The sequence below is a fragment of the Cyclopterus lumpus genome, chromosome 7 (genome assembly GCF_009769545.1).
Source record: "Cyclopterus lumpus isolate fCycLum1 chromosome 7, fCycLum1.pri, whole genome shotgun sequence".
In the NCBI taxonomy this organism is placed as follows: Eukaryota; Metazoa; Chordata; class Actinopteri; order Perciformes; family Cyclopteridae; genus Cyclopterus; species Cyclopterus lumpus.
The window spans coordinates 5,622,956-5,645,144 of record NC_046972.1 but is presented as its reverse complement, the minus strand read 5'-3'; the positions used below and the strand labels follow the sequence as shown (position 1 = coordinate 5,645,144).

Genomic DNA, 22,189 nt, shown 5'->3' with positions numbered 1-22,189 from the left:
GCATCAGCAACAGGCCTGAGATTTTAGCATAGCATTAGCAAATACATGACATGACTGCTAATGGAATGACAACACTTAGCCCATTCAGAGTAGTTTGACAAATTACCATAAAAAGAATAAAACAACAACCACATTATAATATCTAAGAAATAATAATACATAATAATACAAAAAAGAAACATTTCAAAATTATCCTTATCACTTAATTTCACGGTGTCGTGTTACAGAGTGGGGACAGGCTGAAATCCTTATTTTGTCAGTGATCAAGGTAGTTTTTAGTTTTGGGACAACACTTTGCTGGATAGACTTTTCTTGCATGTTTATGCATGTAATGTCCTGGGGAGGGAGAAGGTCCGATTCTCATTACCTGACAGGTACAGTAAACCAATATTCACCCCAAAACTCTGCGTCTGTCTTTCATTTTACTCTCTCACTTACAGACTGTGACTCAGCCCACCCCCCCCCCTCATCTCCATCATCTGTGTCTGTTTCATTATTCACGACCTGAGTGTCAAAGTTGATTCGAGCGAAGCAAGGAGATGCATATCTACATATGCATATGCATATCTTTCATTTATTAATGGAGAGGGGACGGGCAACCAGGGAGGTCGGGGGAGGACTTCTCTCCTGACTAGCTGTTGCTAAGAGGGAGATGTATGGGATGGACAGGAGAGGTGGAGAGATAAAAGAGAGAGCTGCTGAGGCATGTTGCAATTCCTTTATGTCCGGTGAAAGCAGGGAGATGAGATGACAGAAAAAGCTGGTGGGTGGGCTAAATGGACAGAGACACAAATAACACAGAGAGAGAGAGAGAGAGAGAGAGAGAGAGAGAGAGAGAGAGAGAGAGAAAGGTGAAATGGAGAGTAATGGGAGATAGAAAAATGAAAGCGGCTGAGTGTCCTTGTGCTGTTGTTCCTCTTGCTGGCTGGGCGCTGAGTGGCTTTGATTCCAAACCCATCACGGCCACTGGTGGACAACATTCACCCGCACTCATAAACACACCCTCCTACACACGTGCACACGCGTACGAGCGCGCGCACACACACACACACACACACGATCGCTATTAAACCGCAAAGCAAATAAAAGCACACGGGTAAACACTTTCTTTTTTTTTTTCATTCATTCGCTTTGAAGCAAAATAGCAGCAGCTGTGCAGTTTTTGCAGGTTGAGATGATTCATAAAAAATAAAAAAAAAACTTTGATTGCGGAAAAGTAATTTTCTCCAAAGGTGTTGCTGCCCAATAATCCAGTACTCAAACAGTGTAGGTGTTGTGTGATTGCTTTTTGTCAAACGCTTCCATTTCTGTTCAAGTCAAGGAGCCTTTGCATAGATAGGGCTCAACTTCATGAGGTATTTGTTTTGGGGACTTATTTCTAAACTGAATGACATGAAGACTGGCCGCTGAATATGTATTATCAGCTGGCCAGAAACGTTATTAGTGTTATTGCACGTTTAAATGAATGAAATCTTGGGGGGGAGTGGTCAAAGTAGTCTCACACACGCACACGCACACACACACACACACACACACACACACACACACACACACTGTCATTGTTCTGACCTCCCATTGGCTGTTGGTCTGGTGACAATTTAGCTTCTTGGGGCGTGGGCCAAGACTTCTGGGGTTTTGGTGCAGCCGGTCGCTATCAGGGCCAAGACTTCCACTTCCTTGTGCCGATCGTTGTTTACAGTTTGACAAGCAACTTGAGATGCAAGAATGGACTTTTTTTCCGGTGTTCTAGGCCCAGAAAACATTTAGGCTATCTCCATAAGCAGATATCTTCATTTGAATGCAGGAAAAAAAGAAAAAAGCCAAAAAATTACATTTTGGACGATGCTGGGCCTCTTTGGACCATTACTGTTTACCTGCACGCAACCAAAGCCCACTCAAACGTGATTGGTCAATGCTGCTCAGGAAAACCCCCGCCCAGAAAAAACCGGAAGACATCTGATGCCAAAATCTTCCCATTGGCTAAATATTCTGCATTAATTTGCAGATTTCTGTTGGAAGAGATTATTAAAATAGAATTTGACCACCACTTCTGTATTTGATGAATGGGTTGGAGCAAAACGCAGAGGTCTCACTCTCCTGCTATTTTCAGATACCGCATCTGCCGGATACTTTCGGGGGGAGCCCGGCAGCCTAATGGTTAATGTGCGTAATGCATAACTGATTTCAAATTAATTTTTATCCCGTCGAGGACCTCAAGTTGCATGTCATATCCTCCTCTCTCCCTGTACATTTCCTGTACGTACAGGGAGGGCATTTTCCTGCAGAAATGCCCTCCCCAAAAAGCATTGTGTCTAGTACCCATGCAAAAAAAGATTATTAACCTCACCGTTTAATGGGTTCCTTTAGAGAACATTCAGGTTGGTTGTGAGTTTAGATCAGTAGCGATGATAACAGCTGTGCATGCCTATGAGGCACTGCCTATTTTGTATCAGACAAGGCTCCATTCTTTTCTTTTTTTTACGACAAGAGTAATTTATCTTCCAAATTGTTTAATTTTCCAGTGAAGTATACCATATTGATGCCAGGCATCTGTCTGTCGCTGACTGCCAGGTGCTCCCTGTCTCTCTAACTCTCTCTCCGTCACTCAGCTGGGAATGGAGGTGTCTACTTTAATGCCTGTCATTTACGGGCTGCTTGGAAATAGCCGTGGAATAGCCTTGGCCTGGGCTGATAGCGATGGATAAAAAGGATTGCCATTCACAAAGAATAGAGCTCAATCATGGCCGTGATAAACAAAGACAGAGAGCGTATAAAGGAATTGGGCAGAGGGGTGGGAGTCCCCGACGGGACGGTTTTAAATAGTGTGAAGTCAAGAGGAGGAAAGGGAGTCCTACCGTATCTGCTGAGGCTCTTGGTGAAGGTGGAGGAGTTGGAGATGTTGTAGGCAGAGTTCTGCTTCGGCACCAGGGCGATCACGGAGCCGTCTGTCACCTGCACGCAAAGGCAAGCAGAAAACATTCACCGCATGAATCCAACCGTGCCCGTGCCCGTGCCCGAGCCTGAGCCCGATTTTTACCTGATAGTGAGCCAGCGTGTTGAGTCGTTTCCAGTCGTTGTCGATCTTAGTTGTGACATCTTCATCTTGCAGAATGATTCTGGCCATGCGACCTTGACGCCATTCTTCAGGGAAGAGGGAGCAGACTTTCAGAGCAAAGAACACAACATGTGTGTGCGTGTGTGTGTGTGTGTGTGTGTGTGTTTCATTTGCTTCTACATCAACATCTTTTAGTTCATTCTTTAGTCCATCCACCAGGTGGTACAAACTCTTTTATTGTGTTATGTCAGGATATGTATATTATGTCATGTGTCATGTTTACAGGTTGCTTTGCTGCCTCTAAGCACAGCAACCTGTAAACTATTAATTGCTTCTGGTCCCGGTCTGTATGTTTATTGCAGTGTCAGCTCTTTGTCCTTTCCCATATAAGCCCTCTAGTCTAGAACAAAACAAACAAACAAAAAATGTCCCTGTAATTAGAAGACAATGTCACATTCACTTCAATAGGCCCCTCACAACATCACACGGACAGAAATCAACTCTCGGCGGTGTGGAGAGTATTGAGTTAATATTTGACAAAATAAATATATAAAGAATGTAATGCAGGCCATGAATTGCGTATTACTTGCAACCGCTATCTGGCCCACCGCGAGGTCCACAACAAACACAAGATGTTGTGCTAATGATATTACAGCACAAATCCCTTGTGTGCGTTTCAAAATGACATGTCCGGCAGCTTTGTTCATTTCTTTTACATCACAAAACTGCTGTTGGATCCACCCCAAAAATAAATTAGTTTGAGTGGAGTGTGACGAGGCCGTCGTCTGGATAGGAACCCCGCTGGCATGATCACTGGGAGGTTTATTAATGCGCTTCGCTCACCACCAACTCTCTGAAGACGCTAACAATTACACCGTTAGCGCGTGGGGATTATTAGCGCTGATCTTATTTGCGCTGATTTATGCGATTTGTACTATTTTTGCAATGAGGCTCAATTGCAACGTAAGATGCCGCTGTTAATGTCTGCATATGGATATACTAATCAATTAAACACATACAAATAACACGGAGGCACAGCGACACAATTTGCTTTGCAGCGCAATAATGTTAACCCTCTGCGGAGTAGAGTTTTGAGAATTATTTTAATTAGAATGACTTTCTTTGTGTCTTATTCATGGAGGTTTAGTGGTCGAGAGAGACGCACAATCCCTTCGTGAATTCGCGCCCGAGAATAGAAGCAGGGCACATAAATACACCCCTGGGCCACCATTTTGTCCACATATGTCTCATACAGTTGTATGAATATGCAATATGCAGCATTGTGCGCCTTACCCAGGTCCATGTCGGAAGCCTTGGGCCGTTGTGAATAGGGGCTGCCCTTGTACACGGCGTCGAGCAGCTTCTCTTTGACCTGAGTGATGGTGTCACAGTTCAGACACTTGACCGTCACCTCCTGGGCGTTCTCGTTCTCTGGGTTCACGCAGTGCAACGTCTGGCAGGGGGGGGGGGGGGGGGGATATATATAAATAAAAATAAACAGGTGGAAACAATGGAAAATGGAAACAGACACAAGATGTTTAAGCTTAGGCAGAGACCCTGCGAGGAACAGCGGCCACCAGGGAGATGTTGGGAGGATTGCTACGGTGCATTTGAATGTACATGACATGCATTTTCACACTTGGTTTGTTTGCAGCAGCTCAGTTTGTTTGTTTGGATACAATAACTTGTGGGCGCACACCAAAACCACTGAAGCAGAGCCTGCCGACAAGTAGGTTTGTCTTTCCAATCCACACCTGGAGTGCCTTGTTTGCAAGGGAGAGCGTGATCAACGCCGGGCAGGTTCCCGGGCCAGATCGCCGTTCTCTCCCTTTCCAAAACACAGCTGATGCTGCGGCGCCGTGTTTACGCTGGAAGGAAGCCTTTCCCCCTTCAGCAGACCAATTAACCCAGTGGTGGCCGCCGCATTTCAGCCGCTGATTAGTTTGGGCTTGCTTTAAAAAACATTGTCATGGTCAAACTTTCAGACACACAGTAGGTCCACTCACCAGGGTTTTGTAGTCTAACTGTTGCCGGATGAGCTTGTCCTCGCTGAGGGAGTAGCGGGCTTCTCCCGTGATGGCGTCTATGGGCCCCTTCTCCATCTGCTGCTTGATGGCACAGTAGAGCATGAACAGAGGCTCCCCGGCACATTCCTGGTGAGAGAGCAGACAGACAGACATGTCAGAGATGCCGGCAGTCCGACCAAAAGAGGGATTCACTTTGCTCAGGATTCTTTTCATTTCAATCATTGTTTTTTATGGCCCCAAAGAAGGAAAAGAGGTCCATAAATTTCACGCCAAAAAGCAAAAGGTCTGGGGAGGAGAGGCACTGTTGCGCTGTGATTTCCCCTTTTCTGTCCCATCCCATGAATCATCACACACACCCTAAGAGGGGTTAAACTACAGTGCGTCTACCCACTGCTTAGCACAGTGATTCAAAGCATTTATAGCGGCTGACGGCCGTCTAGGGCGAGACTACAGATGTAAATACCGCGAGCCCCTGTCGCAGTTCATCTGCGTTGCAAAGAGTGTGTTTGTTGAAAAGAGGCGAATATTGCTTGAAGAAGAAAAAAAAGCGTGCGTGCGCGCATTAGTCCAACAAGCATCAGAATCATTTCTGCTCTTTCTTTTTTAATTGAGTTGAAGTCGTTTGAAACGTACCGTTTAAACTACTATGACATCGTCCTCCTCCACGATGCCTGGTGCTAAACAGTTTAGCTGTTATCGGGTCATCATGTTGTGAAGCTGATGTTATATTGAACGTTAGAAGACTTATATGTCAAAATCCAGTCAGTAAAGATCCAGAGTGGTATCGAGTATGGACATATTTGAATAAATACAGCCAAAAAGGCATTTTTCATTGTCAGCATCGGTAAAACCGACCCCAAGAGACCTCTCTCCGCCCTTCTCAAAGCAGCGCGACGTAAACCCCTTTCAGTTCTCTCCCCTCGTCTACGTCTCTGCGCTCATTCGACCGGGAACAGATGTTATAAATATGTTCCCCTGCTCTCCGCTCCATCAAAGACACTTGCCAATCAATAGTGTCGGTAGTCATCACTTGGGCCTAAGGAAAACACTCCCGACTGAAGTAGCGGCAATTTAGAGAGAGAGGACACATCGCGGCCAATACTCATTCTGACGAGAGCTTAATGATCGACCGTGCAGGGCTCAGGGAGATACTTCAGACTGTGTGTGTGTGTGTGTGTGTGTCGGAGATGCATGAGGTCCAGAGTAGAACAGGGGAAAGTACTAATTCATCTGTCTCACCTTCAAGCACACTCTACAAATCGCTTTTTCTTTCCCACACACACACACACACTCTTCTCCCCCCCCCTTCCTCTCCCTGTAATACACCAATCCTCACATTACTGCTATTTCATCTTCCTCCTCCATTTTTCTTGATTTTCCATCTTTTTACCTCTTTTCCATCCGCTTACGATATTGATATGATGTCGTAATGCTAGACGGTTATTGCTCTCAGCATGTTTAAAACACATTTTCCTAGTTTTGTGTGCCTGTGTTAATTGTTTGTTTACCTCTAGTTTGAGTCTTTGTTCATCAAAATCTGTCATCACACTGCTGTATGTCTCCCCATGAGCAGCACTGAGCAACAACGTGTCCGACTGCTTACAAACTAATGTTCCCGATGTTCTGGACATGATGACAAAAAACAACATCTCGTCGTGGTAAACAAAACGGTAAGCTAAGTTGATGCCGCGATTGTATTTTTTTTACTTTTTCTACTGCACATTTTAATCTATTCTTCTTTATCCAGTTTATTCGTATCTCCTCCTTCCTTCTTCCTCACCTTTCCTGCCTCTTCTCCCCTTCCTCTGCTGCTCTTAATGTTCATGCCCTCCTCTATTCTTCTTTTCTCTCCCCATCACCTCTGACACCCACCTCTAACCCCCCCTCTTGCCTTCCCCCTCCCGCCGCCCATCGAGAACCTCGTTAGCATCTGGGCCAATTAGGTGGGCAGCTGCTAACGAGACAGCGCGAGCATACATCACGGCTGCTTTGCTTTCGCCTTCCGTGCTCGTCTTTGAAAAATGTGCCTCTGCTCCGCATCGCGGCTTCGTTAAGGCTCCCTAATTGCATGCTGACATTTACACTTCGGGGACATAATGCTGTCTCTTGCTGTTCTGAAGGAGAAATGGGCTCAGATTCCTGCATCGCTAACAATCAATCGGAAATCTGCACAGGAACTGTGTATTAATTATTTTCTAATTCAAGAAATGTGAGACGTAGAAAATGTAGTACATGCCTGCACTATAACCGTGCTATGTACACAACATGCACTCATACTGCGATTATACTGGCATATAATGACAGCTTCACAATTTGTAATCCAAAGAGAGGGAGAGAGAGAGAGAGAGAGAGAGAGAGAAAGCCAGCTCTCCCTTCAGGCAGGCTCCGTAAAAAGCAAGAGAGAGAGAGGAAGAGGACAACGAGGGAGAGGAGCGGGGCGTGCGAGGACAGTGTGAGCGACATCGCGCCCCCCTAGTGAGGCACATGACCTAAAGGCAGAGGGGAGACCGACGGCGGAATAATGACAACAGAAACCACGCAGATGAAAGAGAGATCAGAGGGAGAAGATGTGAGCCAAAAGAACGACACAGAGATCAGCGAGGAGGGACGGGTCGGCTACAAGAGTGAAATTAGGAGAGAGGAGAGGATCTGTGGACATTAAAACAGCTGCTGGGAGGCTTTGATGAGCTAATGTTTGTATACTGCACTGGCAGGGGAAGAATATATACGGCCGAGGAAGGAAAAAACCCTTTTAATAACTGCAACAAGGAGAAAGAACAAGGTTTTAATAAAACCCTCAAAGACACAGGCGGTATAAATACCATATAAATCCACTTAAGATGATGAGTATTCATCCGTGTTTAAAAAGAAAGAGATGTAACAAGGACGTTATTGGATCACGCCTTGTTGTTGGCCTTACCTTGAGGAACTTATACAACAGGAACGTAAACCAGTTGGTCAGCATCTTCTCAGCGACAGACTCCGTTCTGACACACAGAGCAGAAAGGTGACATTGAGAGGAGAACGCTGGAAACACATTGCAGAGCGACCGGATTATGAAAACAAGCAAGCGTCGAGAGGCCATGAGGAAGGTGTTGCTGTGTGGACAATGTGTAAGATCCAGCAAAAATATACAATACCACTTTAGATTTGACCCAATAATCAAACTAACATATTGTTTTGGCCACCTTAAATACTACGAGAGCCCTCAGATTTATCCTTCCCAACTGCAGATTGGAAACAACTATAACTTAAAGGGTATGCCAAAATCAAAAATACATGTTTTGTTCCCCCTTACCTGTACCTTTATCAACCTAGAAGATTTTGGTGAGAGTGGCCTGGTTTTGGAGATTGGCCACAGAAGATATAACGGTACTAGACGGCATTGGGCTTGTGGTGCTCAGGGCGTTTTTTTTTTAAACTCTCCCCGAACAGTCAGCTCTGTCAGCTGTCAAACCGAGCAACTTTAACACTTTGATTAAAGACTTTTCTTCGAACCACGAAGCAGAAGGATCTCAGAGCAAAACAATATTTTTCACCCTCAAATAATGCATGCTGGAAAGTGTGCCGTTACGCTGACCCTCTTTCCTTACAAACTTAATTTGATGGGTTCACTGAACCTGAACTTGTTAATCCACCCCGTTTCAAGTAAAAAGATCTCAAGATAGACCAACTCACGTTCATGAGCTTAACAAAACGTACGACTCAATTATGTATTCATTAAGTTAGAGTTGAGTTGGTGCCACTAAACCCCTGCATGGTGTTTCACAGCGGCGTCTATATTTATCCCATGTCGCTCCACATCGCCCTCACCTCCTGAGCAGCAGCTTGGGATGGTTTTTGCTCTCCAGGTTCCTGTCTATCAGGTCGGACAGCAGCTGCTTCAGGACTCCGGTGGCGTACTCCATCTCCCCCTGAAGGGCTGTCATGATGAGAGATGCCACATTGCCTCGGTCCCGCATGGAAAAGGACCTGCAAATAGACAGAAACGCCAGAATTTGTTCAATAACGATCTAAAACTGTGCCTCAAAATAGCAGGTTGTTTAAATATGCGTTACATATACATTTAATCTTAATCAAAAGGTTTATAGCTCTGTTTTGCCAAAGACCGTTTGGTGCTTCAGGGTAATTTTAGATGCTACAATGTTTTTACTGTTTTATAATTTTTTCTTTCCTGTCCTAATAAAAGGGAAAGAGACATACAGCCTTACATGTTAAATTAGTCAGATTTAACCGGTGATAAATATTCTGTTTTCTCATTAGAAGAGTTTTTGTCTGAAATCTATTAATCAGACTTCCAAAATGTACTACAATGCTTATTTCTGAACAGAAGAAAAAGCAGATGCATTTTTTATTTAATTAAAATTACGCATAAGGCACACAGTATACTGTCTTTACATGATCTTACTCCCCTGGTTTGAAATATCATCCGGGTGAACGCTAAAGCTCTCAAATGATAAGCTTGAATTCAAACACAAGTTATTTTCCAAAACCGGTCGACAGTTTATTAAATAGCATAAATCCAATTTTACATTTTTTTCCCCACTAAAAACAAACAATGTAGCCTGTATCTGAACAATAAATGAAGACATGAAGAAAGGCAGACACCTCTGTGCCTCCAGGGTTCGTATGAACGTCAACAGGAAGTGCTTCTTCGTCAGCAGCTGGCCAAACAGCGTCAGAGCCTTCTCAACGTTCGCCTGGACCTGAAGAAAGACACAAAAGACACACAGTTAGTCAGAGGCGAAGGGCAGTGCGGAGCTTTATTTCTGTTCTTACGTACTGAGCATGTATTCTTTGTATTGTGGGGGGTGGGGCACCTTCATCTGCTGGAGGACAATACACTGACCATGTTTAAGTACCTCACACAACCCCACTTCAAATATAGATAAGCTATATTTAAAACTTGCCTGGCTTGTTCTCCTTCAATATTTAACTGCAGATACATACTACCAATGCACTGTCCACTACATTTGTTAATGGTATTCAACCCTGTGATTTTGAAAATGTAAATTGTCTTTCAGTCTGAACGGTCACGGACGCCTGTGAGGAACTGTGCACAATCGATTGCGATAAATAGCATACAGGGTTATAAAAGCTCAAATAAAACAAGGATTCACTCTGAGAGAAGAGAGATTCTGAACACATGTTGTTGTTTTTTCACCGTGTAATGGGCTGAGATTGGCTTGTCAACAGCGCGGTAAGACTGATTGGCTCCTTTCTTTCTCCCGCCGCACTGCTGTGAGCCGCGTTACGAGTGTTTCCGCACTTGTTGCTGTCTGAACGATTTTTGCAGGCATTTGAAATAATTGTCTTCTCGACATCGAGGGTCAGGGGTTGGGGGGGTGGATGGGTCAAAGCATCCTCCAGTTGAATGCCTTTTTTCGTATTAAGCAGTCGGAGTCATACACTGTCTTTTCTTTGACTCCAGGATTTTTTTTATCTTTGAGTTATTTGTCATTAGACGCTTGCACGAATGTATGCATTTCCTGTATTGATCGCTCAGGTCTTAAAGAAAGTTCCCACATCTCCTGTCGCAGTCGCCACTTTACTGAGTCGGTTATATAACTTGAAAGCCGTCAAACTGAATCTTTTAATAGCACTTCTGACCAGCTCGGCATGAGAGAGATTCCTATGTCAAATGGAGGAGCGAGGAAGAGATGGAAGGATGGGAAGACGCACCGGGGCATGGCAGGATTGTGTGTGTGTCAGTCTTGGTGACAGAGGTGCACCCTGCTTGTTCCACTGGCTGGCACCTGTCACTTCTCATCAACAACACACTAAACCCCCCGAAGACGCCTCTCCGTCGCTCACTCGCTCCGTCCTCCTCACCGCTCTGATTCTCCCCTGCGCGCTCGCCGTCGACTGTTTCGCATCATTGGCCTTCCTCCCATATTAATTTCTCCTGCTCTGTGTCTTTGTGTCTCTACATACACACACATCATTCCTCTCTCTCTCTTTCTATCTATTGTCATCCTTTCACTGCAACATCTATACTTCTTCCTCCAATGCACCATAATAAAGTGCCTGTGCCTCTCTTTAAAGTGCTAAATGAGATTCTCGGGCCTCCAGGGTGGAAAGGGAGCGTGATGTGTGTGTGTTTGAGCGTGAAAGCAAGAAAGAAGGAGAAAGAGAGACGGATGGCGATGCATGTATGTACTGCACAGACAGTTTTTTACCGAATTTCAAAGATAGCGTTAGGAAGGGGTACGTCTAGCTATCTGCACATCGGTGTATGTGTATACATGTAGTGCGTGTGGTGTGTTTGTGTGTGTGAGAGCATCACCGGTGAGTAGTGTGGCTGTCTAGCTTAGGGAAGAGAGCAGTCACACAGAGCAATAAAGCTAGGAGTGTTAGTTTACACAGGCCATTGGATTATACCGGCAACCCCTGGGGGAAATACAGAAGGAAAGGGAAGGAAGTCTAGACATAACTATAAAATAGGTAAGATCCCTCTACCTCTCTGCCTGCCTGACACTTTAAATTAAAGGTGGACTTTATTTGTATCAGGGGACATCATACCCACACTGTCATATTTCTAGTGTGTATTTTGATTTGCCCCACTCCGGAGAAACATCGATATTTTAGGACCTCATAGCTGATAAAACCAGCTGTGCATATTCATGCGAGACACTAAGCGTGACTTGCTTTCACAAAGAAGTAAGCGAAAACTTGAGCTGATTTTATGCGAGGCTAAGATTTACAACTTTATATAATAGCAGTTTGGGGTCATCCTGGCATTGACGGCCTCTTTTGCCAACTAAAATAACAAACGTCGCCGGTGGGAGCTTTTTTTTGGCAAAAGCTAATTAACATTATATCCTTCCCAGCTGCAAGGAAACTTCTGGCTGATGTCTGGTTCATGTGCTCTCTGCTGGCTGGTATCTGTACAAGCCCAAAGCTGGTTTTATTCATTGAAAAGGAACCGTACTCTCAACACAGTCTCCAAAACAAATGTTGCCGTCTCCATTTCTGCAAACCACTGGAAACTGAGTCAGAGCTTCTGAATCAAAATTACGTTTTTATGAATATGTTTTAAATCACCATTGCCTAACGTGTCACATGGTTAATGTTGTAAAACAAATGTTTAGGTTTGGGCAACAAAACTACTAAATAAAGATCATGGTTTGAGTTAAAATTAAAGTGTAATAAAGTAACTTAACAACATCCATCCATCCATCCATTTTCAATACCGCTTATCCTCATTAGGGTCGCGGGAACTTAACAACATTAACACTGTAACTAGCGTAAATAAATAAACACCTTTCTCAGGTATCGTTGTGCAACAACGTTCAATGTTTACTGTTGGTTTCATGTGGGACACGAACAACGGCCCACAAGGTGAAGGTCCTGAGTTAGTTTGACTCATTCCACCATTATTTGCATTGGTTGCTAACATTGGTTGGCGTCTTCTTTTCTTTTGTCTTTTTCACGTTTGTTGTAGAGGTGTTTTTTCACTGTGTGTGTGGTTTCATTGTTACATGAAGATTTAACTCTCTCTAACAATGGTGACATTTACGCTCTATACTGCCTATGTGTCCTTACAAATAAAACAACATGCAGGAGTCTCACAGTTAAACTTCAACATGATATCCATATATACATCACGTTTAATATTCGGAACAAGCATCAGAAAAACAAGATGTAAAAAGTAGGCTACACCTACGTCACACAATTAATCTACATTTCATATTCCGTGCTGCTTATTATCCAATTTTCATGTTGTATATGTTAGTCTATTAAATGAAGTGTTTCTGGTGTCTCGCACAATCAAATTTCACTGCCAAACAAAAGGTTGTTGTTATTAATAACTGTATGAATTTATAAAGCTGAAACCTAATTAGATTAAAAAATATTTAGATTTGATACAATATTGAATTATGTCACACAACTTTATGCAAGTCTGCAAAAGTGGTCAAACAAAACAATGGAGCGGATTATTTTCCTACATTTATTACTTACTCTGTCAGTAGTTTTCTCTATATCAGCCATAGCTGTATAGTCACTTCTGGAAACCACTATGGGATAGTTTCTGTATCAAACAATGATTTGAATGTATTTAAGTAATCACTACTGTTTTCTTGACCCAAAAATAAGATAGGATGATTCAGAATGAATCAAAAGAAGAAGAAGTGGCAGCTATGAGACCGCCCAGAGGGCTTTTTCTTCTCTTCTTCTTATTCTTTGTCTAGGAATATAAATCCACTTTCTGGATTAGAGCGATTAAATGAAGCTGTAAAAGGTCAAACAAATTATTCCTTGACTCCAAAAAGTCAGCTCTCCAATCAAAGTCAATGGCGCAGCACCAGATTCTACATCTTAATGATACTGCTGATTACAAACTTGGCTCTCTGGTTTCCAGCTTTGGAGGGGAGTAGTTTATGTTGACACACTATTAATTGTACTTCCCTTGGCCTCAGCCGTAGAATGTCCTTATAAATCGTGTGCACTCTCTCCATTGCCCTGTGCTGGCAAGGTGGTTGCATGTACTGGTTTAATTAATAACTTAACAGTGATGTATAATGCAAGTAAGAATCCTGGTAACCCTGAATCTAATTTCTCCCTCTCTGCTCTAATAATCTTTCCCCACATATTTTGCTTCGTTTTTGCTCTGCACTCTTTTTTTCCCCTCTATCTTCTTGTACTTTTTTACATAACATTTCATTTCAGTCAATTTCAAGCATTCCTCACTTTAAAACTTCACTTCCTTACATCTAGAGAATATGGTGAGCGTCTGTCCCCGGAGTTCAAACTAATGACGATGAGACTTCTGTGAAGCCATTTGCATTCACTGAGGCAAGCTGAATACGTCGTCACAAAATTCAGGTTAATTCCTAAACATGCAGCGCAAGTGAACTGCTCAACTGTTGTCGATGAATTAAGTTGTAATTTTCTGCTAATTTGAAACAAAACAAATGGTTGTGGTTATTAAATAAATAATTTGCGATACATAATGTCAAGAGTTTCTAATTTCTTTCTACCTCATAGAGCATTAAACGATTGAATAATTGTGTTCACTGATGCATGGACTGGGGAAGGGAGGAGATCAGTATGAAGTGATGAAAGTTGGGGTTTTAGCACCTGCAAGAACTTCAATCTACTTTTTCTACCTCTGATGTTAATTAATTAGTGCAAAGGCTTGGTTCTTGTTTGACTGGAACTGGCCAATTATGGTGAGTTTGTTTCAGTTTCAAGCTGGGTTGCTGGTGTACTGACCCGTACCTCCATCTCCTTTAGCACAGGGTGGTCCTCAATGCCTGGGAACAGGACCCTCATTGCGTAGGTCCGATAGTCCAGGAAGGGAATGCCAGCTCCGTCCAGCTCCTGGGTCAGCTCGTGGATGTCTGTCTGAAGCTCGGCGAAAGCTATTTGGAAAAATAATAGACAAGTAGAGAAGGTTACAGGATGAGGGATGGTGAACACGTACGGTTTTGCACGGACAAACAGTGAACATTCATATCGGCTTGTGAAATGACAATAATCACAGAGTATTGCCTTGTGGTTTTAAGGATGTGAGAATAATCTATTCCATAATTTTATCAGAAAACCTGCAACCAGGATTGCGTTGTGGTTGGACTCATGCTGTTTCCCGATTGGAAATGATCTTGCACGGGCTGACCTTTAAGGGAACGGCGGGCTGGAGAGTGCCAAATCAAGTAAGCTCACGTAGCTTATTAGCTATGTTGCGCCATCTAGTTTTATGCAACTTTCCTGTGCCAGAGTATAAACTGCTCGACAAAAGAGGCACGTTTTTTTTGACAGCTAGGAGTAGGCATTAAAATACGTCAATTGCATAAACAATATTGGCTTATTGTCGTGTTAGCAACTGAGCGTATGTGCTCGCTAAGTGCCAGTTAGCAAGTTAGCTAGTTCAGAGAGCTGAACCTCCCTATATACCATCCTGAGAACAACATGCCGTTACAGAACAGAGACATTAGAAAGACGCTTGCATGAAGAGCTACTTGTGTCTCTCACTTCCAGTCCGGGTCAGTCTGGGTCAGTAATCCAGCTTGCTAGCATTTTGGCCGTTAGCTTGTCAGCTCCAGGATTTCAGCAACTTGCCCCTCTAGTGGGGTAGTCCTTACAAGCCCACATGTGGAATGATTAGTTCCCTTAGCACTGCATGCTACTCCCTGTGACATACAAAGCACTGCCTTGCCAGCAAATTACTTTATTTATTCAATTACAAAGAGCCACGTTCTACCAGCCTGAATGCGTAACATTGGAATCTCAATTTCATTATTTGATGAATTATTATGCGATTGGAGGGAAACTTAGCAATCATAAGAGGCTCAGCTCTGATGAGCCAAGAAGCCCACAAAGGCAACAAATAAGAGCCTAAATGCAGACAGGGAAGAATGAAGCAAGAGGGATAAGTAAGTAAAGTAAATATTTTTAAAAATAACAGATTACGAATTCATTGAGTTATTTCAGTGAAGGATATGTAACGTAAAAAGCGGCAGCGTAATTCCTCTTCAATTTCCTTTCTAACAAGAACTATTTTGATAACACTTAATAACTGAGCGAAAAAAAGTAGTTAACTGAATTTGTTTCTTGGTGTCTGAGCCCCGACAAATTCAATCTTTGCTTGTCCGAAGAAAAAAAAAAAGAAGACCCAAAATTAATGAATAAAAAGGGAAAGCTAGCTCAGGGGGTGAGAGAGAGAGAGAGAGAGAGAGGAAGAGAGAGAACCTGGAGACAGAAAACAAAGTTCCTGGAAAGGAAAGTCAATTAATTGCATGAGTGGATAATTATTAAGAGAGCGACGGATGAGTTTTCATGCATAATTTCTCCCAGCTGTTATTGGAATGTTTGGTCCACCAGAGAGATGGAGACGAGAGGAAGCACTGAAGATAAAAGGGAAAAAAATTAGGGGGGGCTGGGGGGAGAGAGGGGAGGGGAGAAGAAGGAAAGATTAGGAAGTAACAAAGTGAGGGTGGTAGGAAAGGAAATGCAGAGGACGAAAAGACAGAAGAAAGGAAGATCAGCGTGTAAAGGTAAGACCTGGAGAGAAGTGGCGAGGAGAGCAGGGAGGTGAACAGAAAAATGAAATAGGCAGAGCAGAAGAAACAGAATAGGAGATAAAGGTGACCCACTCCTTTTACTTCTTCATCATCAAAACTCCTTCTCTATCATTAATCGGTCCCTCATTTATAGCGAGTCTATGACTTTCACTGTGGCCAAAAGCAGTTTTACGTTTCCTCAAGATTCTTTTGAGTGAGCTGCAAAACATGACTGCAAACAAATGCTAATAAGCAAGACTACAGCGATAAATCAATCTAAAGAATGAACAAAAAGAATGTTATTGTTATTTATTCTCTACATTGTAATTGTGGAAATTATATATTTTAATTCACTGACTGTTTGTAAAAGCAAGAACACACAAGTCAATTTCATATAAACTAATACATTTACATCCAGTTGACATTTTTATTTATTTTTTCTGGCTGCTGTTGAAATTGTGCCTGGTAGGTCTTTCCTGGTAAAATCCTCATGTGTTTCTGATTCACAAAGAACGGGGAAGTGAAGTGTAAAAAATGCCACAGCTCCGCGTGTGCTTACATTAGCGTGGAATCAGTGCTCCGCCCATAAAATGTGTTTAGAAGCCCCTCAGCACTTTGTTTGCCAAAAAGTGACACTTGCCAGTCATCAGTTGTCATTTCTGATGTGAAACTAATCATCCGTGACTGCTAATATGCTAGTTTGGATCCTTGTGTACAGAGTGACTGAAGCAAACGTCCCCCCCCCGGACCCTCTCACACACACACACACACACACGGCGGACCGCCCACTTCATCTGTTCCTCCGCCCACACACACTGTCTCGTCTCTATAGGCCAGCTGGGAGTACAGCAGGCGGGGCGGGGTGGGAACACGGCCATGCTTCACTTCCTGGAGAACGGGGTGCTTTTATTCGACTCTGATACCGTCTGGAGCCTCTTTGAGGAAAGAACAGGGGTTTTCTAGCTTTGTCCTTTCTTGAAAAGCACAAACGTTAAAAAGGCCACATGGTTTTTTTCTTTTCTTTAAATCAACAACTGTTGAAGCTCCTCTGCGGCTGATGCCTCTGGCTCTGTGCCGTGGCGTCACCGTATTATAACCTTGTACCATGGCTGTGTGTGCCTGTGTCATTATATCGAGTGCAAACACCTGGGCCGTCCTGACATCAGTCATCGACACTCAGCTGCTAAAACGTTGACCTCATCAGCTCCCTGTCAGCCTGGTCTGTCTATTACCTGTGTTTCTCCCTTTTACCTCTCGCTCATTATACCTTTAATGTCTCTGCTAACAATCAGCTCGTTACTTTGACCTCACCTCTCTCTCTCTCTCTCTCTCTCTCTCTCTCTCTCTCTCTCTCTCTCTCTTTCCTTCCAACGCGTAGCTCTTCTGCCGTGACGTGTTTTCACTTGGAGGGACGGACAGATGACCTGACTGGTTGGACAGTGTTTTACGTCACCAACATCTAAACAGTAAACGAGGGAAAAATCCACTTAAAAAAATAAATCTATGAAAAGGAGCTTGGAAGCTTTAAAGTGAAGTTAATTTATGATGTTTTAAGGGTTTCGTGATTTACATTTTTTTCTTTTTAGTGTGTCACCCATCTGGAGCCATGACTATGACGGCATAATAAAGCCAGAGGTACAAATTAAAAAAAAATTAAATAAGAGAAATTATGGAGCCGGTGAACGGGGCTAAATATACAGTCTATAGTCCTGATTACTATCCCTTATCTGCCTGTTCTGACCCTGCCTGTTTTTGACTTTGGATTCTCTGCCTGCCCCTTTTGGATTTGTTTGCCTTTGTGACTGATCTCCCGGTGTTGACTCTGCCTAAACTTGAGTAAACCAAACTGTCCTGGTTAATCTGTCTCTGTTGTGCTTTTGGGCTCCTGCTCCAGTCCTAGCAACCGCTACCCAATCTTTAGGATTTCAGAAAACCCATTGGCAAAACTAAACGGGTCTAACATGCAGATAAAGTCAATGCAAACTGATGTCAGCATTTATGTTCATAAAAAGAAACCATTAAGAATATGATTGAAGTCGAGTATATGTATTTCTTGTAAATGTGTGAGGCTTTTTCTCATAAATGTATCATATACTCAGAGAATATGAACACTTTTTTATAGTTATTTTATACAAAAAAAGAAGAAATTTGAAATAATGACCGCCTCCCTCGGCTCTGTAATCCTACAATGGTTCTAACACACCGTTGCGTGTTTCAGAGTCGCTAGGGGTAGAAACATCTCACTGAATATACATAATTTCCTTTGCATTCAGTCTGTATATTTCCGTGATGAAGGCAATTTAACTTTAACAGCGTGATTTTATATCAGCCTGGTATTTTTGTAAATAAAACACTGTTGTACTTGCCATGACTCAGCCATGACAAAGTGATGCATCTGCCTCAGTAAACATAACCTGCAGAAGCCCTCATCGGTGATGACGGCAGCATCCGACTGCTTGATTTATCGATTCTCTCACCTTTCTCTCTTTTATTCTTCCGTGTTTTCTTTGGCTTTAACGTTCCAGTGTGGCGGTCAAGTCTATAGAAATGTTCTTGTCTTAGAGGTCCATACATGCTGTTTCTTACCTTCTTTACACTCCAGGGCCACTCTGGACTCCAGGTTGTCCATCTGGAGCTGCAGACGTTTTAGAGTGCGGTCAGCGTCCCTCGACTTCCTCTTGTAGGCGATCAGCACGGCGATGATGACCAACAGAAGTAAGCCGCCACCCCCGCCAATGCCGATAATGGCAGGAAGGGTCAGCAGGCTGTCCGAGTAGATGTGAAGAGTCCCGGGGGAGTACTCGAACCCGCCAGCACGGATCTGGAAATACACAACTGGTTTTCAGTGATCAAGGGAGAAAAGAAACACTTGTTGCTCCACTTTAATCTGAAACCCCAAAACCCACCGACGAGTTTGAAAATCACGTTTTCTTTTTAAAAATTGGATTGCCAAAGCGAAGGTTAAAATTTCCTCATGTCTCTCAACATTTATGTGTGCACTCTTCAGTGCAACTGGGAAGCCATGATTGACCAACAAAATATCCACAAAACTTTGACTGAACTGCAAGCGGCTGAGACAAGAGAGGAGAGGAGAGGACAGGTTGTAATTCCCAGAAATTCAACTTGCGTTTATCTTCTTTTTTTAATGATTATCCATCTTTGAGTTCTCTCTACTTCTAGCCATGATTGTGTTGTTTCCATTAAGATGTAGGTCTTCTCTATTGCAGTGGGTCTGTAGGTTAAGTGCATTGCCTCAGAGAAGCCTCCACCACAGTCGATGAAGGAGAGGAAATTGCTTCTTATTTACATCCCCCAACCAGATTCTCCTCTGCTAGTCTGAGGATTTGAACGCCTCTCAGGCAGCGGTCACTTCTCCAGCAACAGAAGGTTTGAGAACAGATGAGGGGGGTCGGACGAGATGTTGACCCGATTTCTACCCCAACACACATCATTACATTTTTGGTACTGCCCCGCCTGCTGTGAACGTTTGCTTGTAGGAAAGGCTGCTTCAGACAGCCTCGGCAGTGGAGGACCCCACGAGTTAACTTTCCCGGTCCTTTTGAGCGACTCGGCTCCGCTCCTTCTGCATTCTCCGCAGATATGTATTTGGGGTTTTCAGACAGTTTGCTGCTAATGTCCTCGTTTGTCAGTGTCAACTTTTAACAAACTGATTTAGGTCAGAGAAGCGAACGCCGGCCAAGGTTAAAACTGTGCAAGTGGAGGTGGACACAGACAGAGTATGCACACAACACGCGGCCGACACCCAGAACACACGCACACACATATACACGCACACATGCATACATACAGCGTACACAGACTCACACACATGTATAAGTAATCAAACAAAGTAATCAGCGGCATTTAAATCTCTCCCCAAGGAGTCCTGGTAATTATGGGAAGTCAAACACATGTAATGTATTTTTTTTTCTCTTTCTTTTTCCTGACTAACTACATTTACATAAGAGCTTTGCGTCGCAGAGAGAGAAAGAAAAGGAAAAAGAATCACAGCGCTGGAATCCATCAAATCAAGCGATCCACAAGGGGGGTTGATAACCGATTAAAATGAGGTGTGATTATGCACTTTGAAGCTCTCCTAAGTGCACTTGCACGTTAACACTATCAAAGTCTGATTTAAAGAAATAAAATAGAGAAGCTGTGACATCAATATCAATGTATGCCTACAAATTTAATCAGCAGCAGTAGAGACACTCAGATTGGCTTGTATTGGATTAAGCAGACAATTAGCTGCGTGGACTCGATCGGGGCCGCAGAGACGGAGGTTAAACTGAATCAACTCGTGGGCAAAACGTTAGCCGAGAGGTTAGGGTTAGGTAGGCTGCTTAGCAACTATCTGAAGACATGAACGAAGTCTGGAGCTCCGTGTAGCTACAATGTAGGTCATTCAAGTTATAGCGGTATCGCTGTATAGCGTATATAATATTTGGACCTTTCTTAAAGCGGCTGCAATCCTTTCCGAGGCGCTCATAGGGAGGGACCCTCTCTTTAGTGCCTCTCGGCTCAACTAAGTCCTTCCAGCGTCTTTCGGCTCATTAAATGGAGAATTACGCAGCTAAAGAGCCGGACATTTCCCTCAGGAGACGATAAGAACAGGTTGACGGGTTTAAGATTCATCCGGGCCTGTTTGTTGTTCATCCTCAATGTGCAATTAGTGGTTGGTACAGGCGCGTTCTTGATTTCACAGAAGGCAGAAACCTTTACTGTGTATGTCACTTCCAATCAGTGTTGACGTAAATGATTCCCCCAGATTGTGCTGCGTTGACGGGTGGAAAGCTGAGCTCCCTTTCCGGCGGAGACGTGTCGACAGTGCCTACACGTACCAGGATGCATTGCGTCGAGGGTCCACATCGGCTATATCCTCCTGCGCGGCTGATGCAGACGTGCATGGATGCGGCTGAATATCCGAGTCGGCTGAAACACTGTGAAGTGGATCCTGTCGTCCATTATATCCTTTGCATTTTGGGACGCGATGGTTATTGTTGGAAACACGAACGAAGGGAACACAGACTCTTTTGAGCCTTGGCTACCCAGTGACTGAAACATTGCTTCTGTCCGCGTTGGATGCATAGATGTTCCCAGGTAACAAGGAATGTGTGCCTTGTTACCTGGGAACATGTATGCTCGCATACTGGACGTACAGCAGGCTTTGCATGTAAAATGTATCAATAAAACAAATGCTACTGAGTGTGTATCATCTGATAAGAGGTCACTGCTATAACTGGTACCAATATCCGGGGGGATACGTATCCTCGGATGACTTGAATGCAGCGCGAGGATGAGCGATATTAAGTTGGTGACACATTTTCTGGGTATATTTGTCTATTTTTATTCTCTTGACAGACTGAAGGACTGACGGAGGGAACTTAAAAAGCTGAAGGCCAAAACAACAAACAAGTTTCTTCGAAGAACTCAAGGGAGGCGCTCAGCTGCCAACACACAGCTGAGCATCTAAAGGGACACGCGAAGGCACACGCACACACACACACACACACACACACACACACAACGGTTCTCTCTCTACACCCACTCACAAAAACACACACAAGCACGGTATGTCTGGGCACCCATTGGGGTCCCCTGTATGTAGGTCATTCTACACAGGGAATATTATTGTGCTACAGCTGTGCCCTTTCCACTATAGACGAAGATGTGCACATTAAACGAACATACGACAAAACACACACACACACACCCCACACACACACACACAGCAGAAGAGATCTGAACAGACAGCTACATTTTTTTCTTTGGCTATTGTCAGACGAAGGACTAACTCAAACACCCCCGCCAACACATCGCTCTGATATCCAACCTGACATTTAGTTTTAAAAAAAAGAGAAAGAAAGAAAAGAAAAGGGGCGTAAAAATAAATAAATAAATATATTTTATATTCCAGTTCTCCTTGGAACTGGCTGGTTGCGTTGAGAGCTATCATATTGAATTACATGGATGCGCTGTCAGTGGCTTTCTAGGTATATTGGTTGTAGCTAGCGGGGAGTAAATGTCATAAAGATAATAGTGAATGACTGTGAAAGGACATTGGTGATAAGTTTAAAATGGGTGCAGGAGGTGCGGTGTGTGTG

General features: G+C 43.5%; 1 protein-coding gene across 1 annotated transcript in view; it reads right to left on the bottom strand.

Moving 5' to 3' along the window:
- The window catches only part of LOC117733865 (plexin-A1-like), a 208,227-nt gene that overhangs the window by 10,136 nt on the left and 175,902 nt on the right, over positions 1 to 22,189 (bottom strand). The window contains 9 exon segments of the mRNA XM_034537776.1: positions 2,856 to 2,952; positions 3,038 to 3,141; positions 4,349 to 4,508; positions 5,062 to 5,208; positions 8,003 to 8,069; positions 8,896 to 9,054; positions 9,691 to 9,788; positions 14,305 to 14,447; positions 18,672 to 18,906. Of these exon segments, the coding sequence (XP_034393667.1) occupies positions 2,856 to 2,952; positions 3,038 to 3,141; positions 4,349 to 4,508; positions 5,062 to 5,208; positions 8,003 to 8,069; positions 8,896 to 9,054; positions 9,691 to 9,788; positions 14,305 to 14,447; positions 18,672 to 18,906 (1,210 nt within the window).